Raw genomic sequence first — 12,483 nt, 5'->3', positions numbered from 1 at the left:
TAAGATTCACTGAAGAGACTAAAATGTAACAAGTTACGTTATGTCATTTGTGCTTTGAATGAGAAGAATGTCAGGTTTATGGAATCATAATTTTTATTTTGCACTAATTGGGGCTTATTTAAGTAAGACTTAAAAATGGATGAAGTAGCTGTGTAGTCATTCATTGGTTTAAGTTTAAAAAAAAGAGAGGAAGAAATATTTCTATATCAGTAACAAAAATGGTAATACAAAGGATTATGTGCATAATCAAAAGGATTTTGTTTGTGTCAGGTATTGTGATAAATTTTTGAATAAGTTTAGTGGTAATAGTATTATTCATTATGGCATATGTGTTACAGGAGTGATAGTTTGATTTTTGTAAGTATCTGCATCATTAAGACTGAAAGATCATTCTTACTCATGCCATGTTGCTTTCTTTGGGGCCTAGCCTGACACCAACTGATCACTAGTCAGTTTAACAAGATTTTTTACTCTGAAAACTTATACAAAGCTTACATGTGGATGCCATTGAAATACAAGGCGAAACTCAACAAAGAATGCTCAAAAGGTTTATTAAAGCATGAATTTAATATTTGCAATTATAACCATCCCATGAATATGTACTGTATGACAAGCAGAGTAGAAACTGACTTTGATGAGTAAACTGGTATCACATTTTTATAAAATGTTTGAACAACCAAAGTATGTTATCTCTATGACCTGTTTAAAAGCTCTTTATAGTATTTTCTTCACCACCATTTATTTCTATGTCAAAATTTTGAACACTTAATGCAGAATAATTAAAGATTTAATGGGTTTATCATATGCATGGAATCGGTACAGAATAAAATATAGGAAAGTAAAAATGATCTAGTGATGACAATTTTTTATTGATACTGCTTCTTTTGACTGAATTTATTGATCAATTACCAAAACTTGTGACAATTTCTTTTAATAATAATAATAATTTTTATTTGTCCAGAGACCATCATACAAAAAAAATTATACATAGTATAGGACACGTCAATATATACAATAATACACAATGTAAATACATATGCCTATTCTAAGTTTCATGTTCCATGAAATTCCTAATAGAATAGAACAAATTCCTTTGAAGAAAAGCTCTCAATTTTCTTTTAAATAGATAAATGTTTGTGCTGGATTTCAGGTCCTCGTTTAGCTTATTAAACATAAGGAGACCCATAGATTTAGGGCCTAGTGCGGTGGTTCTAGTTCTTACGTAAGTTCGGTGCAGATCATTTTTAGACCTGGTCCCATAGTGGTGAATACCACAATTTGTGTCATACATTGAAAGGTTTACAAAGGTGTACACCAGTAATACATAGATATAAATACATGGCAAAGGTAGAATGTTCAATTTATGGAATAATGGACGACAAGGAGCATTATGCTCTGCTTTGACAATTAGCCGTACGGCTCGCTTTTGAATTTTAAATATTAATTTTTTTTATTTAAAATATTATTTTTTTTTTAAATTTTAAATATTAATTTTACTATAGCTAATCCTAATAAATTTGTTGAAAGAAGAAATAAGAGCTATTTGAATTTTCACAAGCATGATTATCAGTTACCTCAGGGGAGAAGAGGCTGCTGCTGTATTTAAGGCAACACCTACTGAAGGCATTTTACTGAAAATGCCTGGCCTTAAGGTCCTAAGTGTAACTTTATACAAATTAGCCAAGAGAGTTTTCTATCTGCAATTAAAAAATGCACGTATCAATATCATTAAAACATTCTTCCTCATTGTATTCCCTCATAAATGTATGTATGCTTTATTATCAAAATCATATATTTTTGGAAGTTTCTCCTAAATCTAGTAACCGCACTTCATTCATGATTCAAAAGTTGAGAGTACCATGCACTGATATTTTTTAACCTTTATGTATATATTCAAATCATGGGTCCTCAAAATCCAGTGTGAGACATCATGGAACAATAATATATATCTAATATATATCTTCAAAAATACTCCATTACCATATCTAAGTATTTTTCATACCACAGTCATTGTCAAAATCATCAATTTATTCAACACTGAAAAACTACTGTACACTGATATAATACTGTAGGCCCCAATAGTCTTTAAATTGTTCCTATAACTTGAGTTTATCCAGCAAAAGTTACCATTTTAGAATAATTCAAGTTTTATGAGCAGCTGAGATTGCAAATTCCATGACGAGCGATATTTGACCATAAAATGTGAAATTGAAAATTTGAACTGTCTCTTAGTTCATACAATTCGATGAATGAATTCATATTTATGGCTCAAGTTAACTATTGACCATGCATTTATGCTGTACTTATTTCATCTTTACTGAATTGAATTATTCTATATATATAACTAACATATATGTACCACCATTTCTTGAAACCAACGAAATGTTAATAGCAGTGGAGGAATTAGAACTTAGGCCTTAGTGGAGCACATCAAGAGGGAAGGGAATAGTGAGTTAGGTAGAGGGGTGAGATGCATATTTTCATTAGCCTTAGCTTAGAGTGGCATTGTTGTTTAAATAATTAAAGGGTGTTTCAAGATTTTATGGAAGGTAATGCCATATCCCTTTGCCTTGCCCTAATCTTGATAGATGCTTCATTCCTGCCATGAAAATAAAAGGAATGTGGAAGTAAGAGGAATGTGGAAGAAAGGAATTGTGAAACATATGAAACATTCTAGACATGACTTAAAACAGTTTGGTTGCAGGATGACCCTGGTGCCAAACCAGGCTTAATATTGGCTGATTATGAAGAATTCCTTTGCAATTGTATTTCAAAATTATGGATAAAACTATTTACAATCATGATGATTAGTGGGACAACTCAACTCTGTGATAAAAGACTAAAAAGGAGATGGGAGAAAAGGGGATGAAAAGATGTGTCTTGAAGTCCAATGCTAGCAATAGGCAATGAGGGAAAATCTTCCTTACAAAATACATGCTCTGACTGCTCTAGTATGTGTAATAACATACCAGTGTCTTAAAGCATACTTTAAATCAGCTTGTAGGAATTGTTATGTGCTCTGCACACTGCTGTCTTGTGAAGCAAATGTAAAGAAATTTATAAAAACCCAGGATGACACTGTTTCCTGGAATACCAGAAAGGTGAGCCATCTACTGCAGCAGATTCTTTCAACCACTTTAACTGTTCCATGAATATTATTTAGGTTTACCATCATATGTCCACCAAGAAGCGACCAGCAGTAGTAAGAACAAATTAATACACACAATCAATGAAGTTAAAATAAAATGTGCAAGCCTTTAAGTGTTCTAAAAGTTAACAACGCATTTATGTTTTTAAATTAAAGCATTCATAAGTATTCCCAAAGTATATTCTGGAGGGGTGACCCACCAAAACTTCAAGGTACACCATTGTATTCCACCATGTAATTTATAAGATAAGTTTTACAGGTTGGGTATGTCTCATAATGATAAGAATTGATTGCTCTCTTAATTTTTCTAATTATACGTTTACAAATTCCAAAGATTTTGAATCATGGTCAACTTAGGTATACAGTTAATTTTATCAAGTGATTCCTCAACCCCTATATGCATTCTGCAAATGGTTACTTCTTTCTGTCCTGATGCAAAAAGTATTTTCAAAATTTTACAGTAATCACTTTGGCAAACAAAGATGTTGCCTTGTGCATATTTAACAGCTTTTCTCTAAGCCTTTTCAAGTTTCCATTTTAAGTTTTGGTCTATAACAGGAATCAGTACTTGCCATATAATTTTGGTATTTGGTATGGTCATTTTGTGTTATTATTGCATGCATGATTTACTTACATTCTAAATTGGTGGAAGTAGGGGAGATATTTAATGTGTTTATGTGTTGTGGTTGAATTCCCAATATTTTATTTTTAAATCCTGTGTTTGGTTTTTGCAGGAGCTCAGGAATATGGAGAAGCAGCAGCCTATATACAGGCCCAATTTGAGGCAAAGAACAAGTCCACTACCAAAGAGATTTACTGCCACATGACCTGTGCCACTGACACCAATAATATCCAGTTTGTGTTTGATGCTGTCACTGATGTTATTATTGCTAACAACCTGCGAGGATGTGGGCTCTACTAAGTAGAGATAGAGGCGGGTGGAAAGGGAGTGGGAGGGAGTTATGGTTTGAGTTGTCTTGAAAGGAGGAAGCATGGAATGCAAGGCAGGAGGGGGCAGAGGACCCATTTCATATTGAGCAGAGTCATGTTGCTTGATATGCATTTGGTGGGAATTAAGGGACAAGGTGCAGATTCAAGTTAGATGGTTATTGTATGCCAAGGTATGTTTATGATGGTGTGAATGGGCACGAGGTATTCCTGTGACGGGTATATCATGTATGAACTGTAAAGGAGAAGTATGTGCTGAATAATCTTTAAACTCAATGTTAAAGAGAAAACATGGCAGATTTATCAAATTGGGAAGATTGTGCTTTTTGATCAGTGTTACAGTGTATGGCCTTGTTTAGGAGCTGGTCAATAGGTGTATGTGGTTCATGGTTGAACAAGCCTATAGGAGAGTGAGGATGTATAATGAGGTTTAAGAGATGGGCTACCAAAATGTATGTGAGGTTGGAAAATTGAAAGGATACAAGAAAATGCGAGAAGAAAAATAATAAGGTATGCATTAATGAGGGAAGTAGGAATGTTTCCTTGAATTTAAAAAATCAAGGTGTGAAAGTTCAAAGCTTTTGTGAGGGTAATTTTGAAAAGAGACAAGTGAGTGACCACTGAGTTAATTGGAAAGTCAAGGAAACAGCCATGGGATATTGTGTATAAAAGAGGTAAGATAGAAATGCTTGCAAGATTAGTATCAAGGAGCAGATGTAATGTTAATGCAATCTTTACGCTGACAAAAATGCAGTAAATCTTGCTGCCATGACTGCCTTCTGCAGAAAAATTTGGCCTGGGATGTAGTAGTTAGGCAACAGTTAGGAAGGAGCCTGCTTTGATCCTTAGAGAGAAGGCGTGGGAGGCCTGCTAACTCTGTTGAAGGTTGCCACTGAGGCACGAAAGTCGATATGTCATTGCTCGAGTTGTTCCGTTTGAACGACCTGTCTGTTAACTTGGTTCTTTTTAGCTTCCTTAGTGGCCACCTCAACTACAACTTACAAAAACCAGGAGTGTTCAAATGTTTGTAAGAAGAAGCTAAATGGCATTAAAAAACGTTTAGTGGTCCGTAATGTTTCCTCATCCTTGTTAAGGTAAAAAAAATCGGCTAGAATAATTTTAATTTCTATTCTCATCATATCAAAATGAATTGTATTTTTCAAATTAAATCATCATTAATCCTAATCAATATTCACTTCAGAATTCAAATTTTAAAAGTTTTCCAAAAATAAGTTGTAGCAGTTGTCAAGTAAAATATTCAAAACTATTATTGAAGCAATCAATGGTTCGGAACTTGTCATCAAAGAAAATGCCTCGGTAAGCAAAACCTGCCAAGTCTACCTCCTCTTGCCAGTTAAAAGAATGAGTGAGTTTTTGGTTGAAAAAAATCGCTGAGGAATTGATTAAAATAGGTATTAATGGTGAAGGGGAGGGGAAAAATAGTTTTTCCCCATGTAAACTGTGAATAACGTAATATTGAGCATAGTTACCCCTCCACCATCACCAAAAGCCTTTTTTCTCCTCCTTCTACCTGCCCCCCCAATACTTGTTCCTTGACATCTTCCCATTTGTTAAAGGTTAGTTGGGTGTTTCCCATGTGAGAATGAAATTTTTTGAGTGCTGCAGGGGCAAAATATACAGGATTAAGGAAAGAAACTAACATGGGGATTTATCACACAATCATTCTTCATTGTCATGTTTACCAAAGAAGTAATAGAGCTGTGGACCAAACAAAGAGCACAGGAAAGGATAAAATAATGTTCAGTAGAAAGTCTACAATATTTATTTTTATTGACTTTTAGAGGATTGTAGGAGGACGCATACTTGTCGCAGGCGATTCACAGTTCGCGCTCTTCCAGCTTAGCCTCCATTTTACCCATTTTTTTCCATTTTTGCGGCAGATGTATCCCTTTCAGTACATTCTCACCTCAACTATTCATGCAGCTCCAAGATGAATTTAATGGGACCTGAGTTAGGCGCACAGCTATAAATAGGAATTTCAAATAGGGAACTAAAAATTTAAGTGCTTAATTTTGTTTACTTAATGCAGTACTTTCTTTTAATCCTTCATAAATAAATCTACAGCCTGCACCATAAATCAAGTGTTGTGATTCCAATATGGATATTTTTGCTTTGTTTGAAGCAAGCAAGCCGTTAATAACTGCCAGTTTCACATGCCGGAGGATTTTCAAATAATAAAATGGGCTTTGAAGCCAGAAACTGACATTGGACACTATTAATATGGGATTAAAGCCAAATCAACCATGGCTGTGAATATTTGTTAAGCCAAAGCAAGAATTGGTATTAGTTGCATTGACGAGCTATTTATAAATGCTGAAATTCTTATTTTTCTTGCACACAAGCTCAAACTAAAACTTTTCTGAGGGGTAGTTTTGGATTCCAAAAAACGTCTTCTTAATTTTTTCAACGTGCTATTCTTTTGAGAAGGCATTTAAAATACTGTAAAAGTGGCTGATTTACTGGAGAAATAATGAAAGAACACAAAAAAATAACATTGACATATCAGTATTTTGGATGACCTTAAATGATTTATTACTTCACATTTTCAATATCTTCACAATCAATTTTTAAGTAAAATCTCATTCTATGATAGTAGGAAAAGTTTTGAAAATTTGACCATTATGTAACAGAGGTGTAATTGCCAGCTCTGTTTTTGTAACTAATTTAGCCTTAAAAGCAATCATCTCAGTCGAGCAATACCTTTTCACTGCTTCAGCTTAAAAATTGCATGTTTATTGCTGACTTGTTACCTGAAGCAACATTGTTTATAGGATTACAAAAAAGAAGATGTGTTGACAAATGTACACATTTGAATGATATTTTGTTGAACGGACAAAATCTATTCTCTTTGTTTTGTAATTTAACATGTCCAAAATTGTATATTACAAGTTTCTCATTCCATGAGCTTTAATGTAAGACATCAACTCGCTATATTTTGGGTTATTAGTTTTCCACTGTCTGTCTATTTGTCATGAAATACTGCAGTGCAAATCACAACATCAAAGGGTTAATGTTGGCACAATTGTAAGAACTAAGTCACTCATGAGTCTAGTCATGTGACAGAATGTCATTCTCTGTTCCTTTCAAAAAATTCCCTGATTGGCTTCTGGCCCCCTCCTCCCTCCCTCCTCAATTTGATGGGAATCCCTTCTTGGATGCCACGCCCTATGATATAACCGATAGAATGAGTGAGAAGAGGATGTGAAAACAGTGAAAGAAGAATTAATGCTGTTTAATTTATTTGTTATACTATAGCTTATTTATGTATCCATATGAATGCATTTTCATTCCTTCAGATTAGCATAATTTCTTTTCATCTATGTCCTAAGAAGCCACTATGTTGTGGCTGAGTTTGCCTGGAAAGAGTGAGACAGGGAAAGACCGAGAGGCAGGACAGTAGGATGAATATTGTTGTCTAAAATGGACAAAACTATTGTTAAGAGAGTCTTTTCCATGATACACAAAGTGTGGGCAGCAGAAGTTGTGAATTGAGTGACATAATTACCTGTAATCTTTTAATGTGTTAATGAATGCAGTTAAGTCATCCAGCTCTCCCAGTACAGTTTACCTGTTACATTTTCTTGTTCCCATTATCTGTGGTCTTATAGCTCTGAGTCAACACCAGTATGATGGGACTTTGAATGCAGTATAATTTTTGTGTGAGAAGATAGTGTCAGGCTTCAAGTTATGACATTGCCTTAGTCCCACCTATCTCCCTTCCTTTTGCACTCCTTTTCCTGATGTTTTGAGCATCATATTTCATTGTTTTTTGTCCATTTCAATGTCCAGTATTTTTGTTTTAGAAGGCATTAAAGAAAGAATTGACTAAATGGAGACTAATAGTATAATATTATCCAATTCAATTGATGCTAAATGGAAACAGAAACAGCCATTCCTGATCTTTTCCGTATCCAATCCAATAATTCCTTGCATTTCCTCTAATGCCTTTCATGGAAAATGAAACACTTTCCTGATGTGTGAGTTTTTTTTTCTTTCTAAAAAAATAAGAAATAGTATGTATTTTACATATATACACTCATAAAAACAGTATTGTTGCTTAGTTGTGAAAGTAATAATATTAATAATAATAATTAAAATGATACATATTATTATTATATATAAATATAATAATAAAATTAAAACAGAGAACCAACTACTATATTAATGTTCTTCAGGCAAAGAAGTAAACTTGATTGTGGACAATGATGTATGAGAAATTGTGCAAGAAATGAGTGTGGACTTACTCACTCCCAAGCCACTGTTTTCTACTGAGGTAACAGGAGGAAGTAAGGGCAAGAATTAGGGGGAATTTAAACATGAGAGTTGAGATGATTGAGGGAGAGGTGTTTGGTGCAATTTTAGTTTTGATGTTGGAAGCAGTGAAATTTAGAAAATTTTATATTCATAAAAATGTGACTCCTCTTTGGATTATCATGTTGTAGAATGGAGTTAGTGGGGAAGAGTGTGTGATTGAAGACAAGTGAAGATGAGACTGCGTGATCCATGCAAAATACTGAAAACTGTTAGGTTTCCAGTGAAGAATCTTAAAAAGATGAGAAAAGAGCCAAGAGGAAAAAATAAATTTTGGGAGGCAATTGTATCTGTTCATTCTTTTTGTCAATGGATATTCTGTAGAACTGTCAAAAAATGTAGAGTTACCATTATTATAAATATATATTTTTAATTTCTCTTTCTAGCCCAACCCCTCCCTCATGCGAACCCCTCTCGTTTTCACTGTACCCAATAGCCTCCTCTGAGCTCCCCCGGAGAATATGCGCACTGCCTTCTATTTCATGCTGGCCAATGGACAAATTCAGTGTCAATTGCCATTGAATATGGTTTGGACTCCTCATTCATAGGGAAAATACAAAGAAGAGGAAACAGACAGGCGAGAGTTTCCTGGGAGGGGGAAGGATTAATGGGAAGAAGGAGAGATGCTTAATGGAGGGGGCGTATGGTGTAGTAAAAATGGCATACTGTTTATGGCTATCCTCTGGCCTGGTGGGACCATCTCTACACATCAGAGCAGTTTTGGGAACATGTAATACTGTGAAAGGAAAAAAATACTATTTAGGGGAAAATATATCCTCTGCAAAAATTAAGCTGATTTACATTCAACTCAAATTAACCCTCCAGTAACTATGTATTTAACACATTCTGAGTTTCTGTATTTTACCTTTGTAACATTTAAAAGTTGTCTTTGTATTGATTCATTATGCTGCTGTTTGTCTCCTAAGCTGGATGTCTTGCCAAGCACATATGAGTTGTGGTCATTTCCTTGGTCCTAGAATATATAGAGTGTAAGAGAGAGCCAAATGAGAGATTTGTTGAATATCATAATGAATGTGTTATTTTAGACAAGCAGATCTTTTACTATGATGCCTTCTGATGATGTGACCCCATCCCCCCAAAATTAGCTGCTGTTTTAAAAGAGAAGATTGTTTTTCTATGTCTTATTTCTCTGCAAACTGATCTCACTACCATTTTCATCCTTAGCTCCAAGAAGGACGTGGAGTTTTTCTCCTTTAAAGTGTCACAAGAACAAAACTATCCCTAATTCAAAAGTGTATTTTTTTTAGTTCATGTGGCTATGTGTGGAGAAAATATAAAAAGAAATGATGGTTGTAGAGTTTTTACAGCATGTTTGTATTATCATGGGAGAGGAAGATTTAAAATTGTGAGGCATGACTCATCAGTGGTGTTCATCAAATAGTTGTACTTGGTTTGTTGATGATGATAATAATAAGAAACATGATGATTACTGTTTGTTTTGGTAATGCTTCTATCTATATATCATTATATATGAAAAACAAGAAATAAGAAGCAATTGGCCAAAATGGCTGCAACAAAATATATGAGAGATCAGTACTGTCTCTGGGATTTTTGTTTACTGGACATTTATAGTAGTGTATAGTGTGAAGAAAAACATGAAATTTTCACAATTCTAAATTCCCCTCGAATCAAGGAACTGTAGATATTATTGAAAGAGTGATTTATTTGATACATTGTGAATGAAGGTGATGATGTTGATTGGACAATGACCTGGTTCAAAGACGAAGGAATATATCAATCACAACTTGTGTCTGTAGACTTAGTAATGTCCTCCTATTCTCTCTGTTTCTCTGTCTCTTCTAAGAAAAAACAATGGCATGGTGTCAGCTGCTCATTTTTGTACAGTGTCCATACCATAGAAATGTGAATTAGCCCTTCATTCTATGGCCAACTACTCCCCCTCCCTTACACTCCACTAGTAAGATCCTTGATAGTAGATCCATCCCTGTATGTTAAGATTTTTAAAAATTGTGTTGGCTGGAATATTTATCTGTTTATATAGACAGTGAAGCTTGCGTAAACTTTTTTCTCTCCACTTACACAAAATACACCCCCACATACACACATTAATGTATTTGAAGGATGACCCATTGACAGTGGATGCCATTTTTATTGAGTACCAACATATTGCCAAATAAATGTACATTTCATTTCAAATCAAACCCTGTTGTTGGTTATTTCATTTTATTTTTAGTTACAACCCTGATTACCTTAGTGATGGTGTCTGGTTCCTCATCGGTATACTTTTTTTTTGACTATCGTCTTTGTTGTGTGCACTCCGAATAAGATATATTTTAAATTTAAATGTGGAGTTAAGTCTGTACAATGGATTTTAACGAGCTGATGATGACTTGATCCATTATGCAATGGCATTCAAGTTAAAAAGGATGGTAATCAATGGAAAAATATACTCAAGCTGATTGGTTTAGCGTGGTGGACAACATTTGGTCCTGTGGTGAGGATGATTGAAATATATAATTATGGTAGCTTCGATTTCAAGAAAATTTTATGAAAAGCTTGAAAAAAGTTTTTTAGTTTACTTTCCAAGGTCTCAGTCAGCGCTTAATCCGCAAGGTAGTACCTGCAAGTAATACAAATGTCATCTAATTCTCATAAAGGAATTATTTTGTACCTGCAATTTAAATGACTATGAAATGAAAAGTTGATTAGGTTCACCATATCATTTCACATATTGTGTGGTGAATGAATTCATCCCATTCTACTTTTTTTTAGTAATGACAGATAAAGAAGGAAAATAATGTACAAATAACGTGGGCATACTAGGTGTCTAACCTTTATGGAGTGAACCTCACATATTCTCTCACTAATTATAAGAAAAACCTTAGCAAACAAATGCTAAGGAAGATTTTTATAACCATTCACATTAAAGGCAAAATGTTTAACTTACCAACTAATTTATATATAAAATGAGTCATTTTAAACACTAACATCAATGGACTTCAGGAAAGTTACTTATGAAGTATTTATTTTAGTTTCATTGGCCACCAGTTCACTCAAGTTGATTAACTTTATTCCTTGCACCCACAATGGAAATAATCCCATAAATGAAATTCTTCCTTTCTATGATTTTCTGTTTGCTTCCTCTTTACACCACAAAGACTTTTATCCAGTACATTTTATAGTGTGCGGTCTGACAAGTTTAGTAATACTGTGACTTCCTTCCGAGAAACTTCCAAGTTGTTTGGGGTTTCTTTTCAATACAGTGATGATTTTTGCACAATAATAGATGAGCCATTTTTAATATTCTCAGTATATATGTATACCATGTTCTGTTGGGAAGCCCCAGGTCATTAGCATTTTACCCTGAAGTGAGTTAAATTCTTGTTTTTTATGCACTTAACAAGGAGTTATTATTGAAAAAGTCATTTAGAAGCTAAGGGACTAAAAGTTATAGTATCTGATGGCCGTAGTATAACCCTTAATAAAATACTTGATAAGGTGCTTAATGATCTCCTTTTCTTCTTAAATATTCAAAATAAAGAAGGATACCTCTGATAAAGTCAATTTTATTAGAAGTTAGGGAACTATGCTCTCTTATATTCTTGGAGAGAATGCAAGAAATCATTTTTGAAATTCCCAGAAAAAAATGCACATCATAGATCTGGTTGTTGGATCCTAGAGGAATGAGCATCAAGATATGAAACTTTCGGTAGCAGTGAACAAGAGAACGTATGCATAATGACATAATTAAATGCACCAAATGTCAGATATGTTATGCTAATAATTAGGTAATTTATTGACAGCAGTTTATCTCACCTTTATTTTAATTGAAGTACAAATTTACAACACAACCATGGTTATTAAACCAAAGGTTGGTTTGAGAGATGATAGCAGAGCTAACATAGTACTAAGCCAAACAGCATGTAAAATTTAAATATCAGGGTGGCAACCTATGGCTACTTGGAAAGATCTGGGTTCCAAAAAATCACTCATCTTGGGAGAAGGGTGCACAGAGGTACCACCCAGAATCAAAACCAGGGCCTCCTGTCTGCATTTTAGTGCTTTACACCCTG

At 34.2% G+C, this 12,483-nt stretch overlaps 1 protein-coding gene across 1 annotated transcript in view; it reads left to right on the top strand.

Moving 5' to 3' along the window:
• The window catches only part of Galphao (G protein alpha o subunit), a 239,364-nt gene extending 228,753 nt beyond the window's left edge, over positions 1-10,611 (top strand). The window contains exon 8 of the mRNA XM_071588259.1: positions 3,883-10,611. Coding sequence (XP_071444360.1) covers positions 3,883-4,070 — 188 coding nt within the window. The 3' untranslated portion in view covers positions 4,071-10,611. The remainder of the gene's footprint in view (positions 1-3,882) is intronic.
• The last annotated feature ends 1,872 nt before the right edge of the window (positions 10,612-12,483 follow it).

The sequence above is a fragment of the Hetaerina americana genome, unplaced genomic scaffold (assembly GCF_022747635.1).
Source record: "Hetaerina americana unplaced genomic scaffold, ioHetAmer1.1.p SCAF_3, whole genome shotgun sequence".
Lineage (NCBI taxonomy): Eukaryota > Metazoa > Arthropoda > Insecta > Odonata > Calopterygidae > Hetaerina > Hetaerina americana.
The sequence above is the reverse complement of the archived record's forward strand: the minus strand, read 5'-3'. Positions and strand labels throughout refer to the sequence as shown.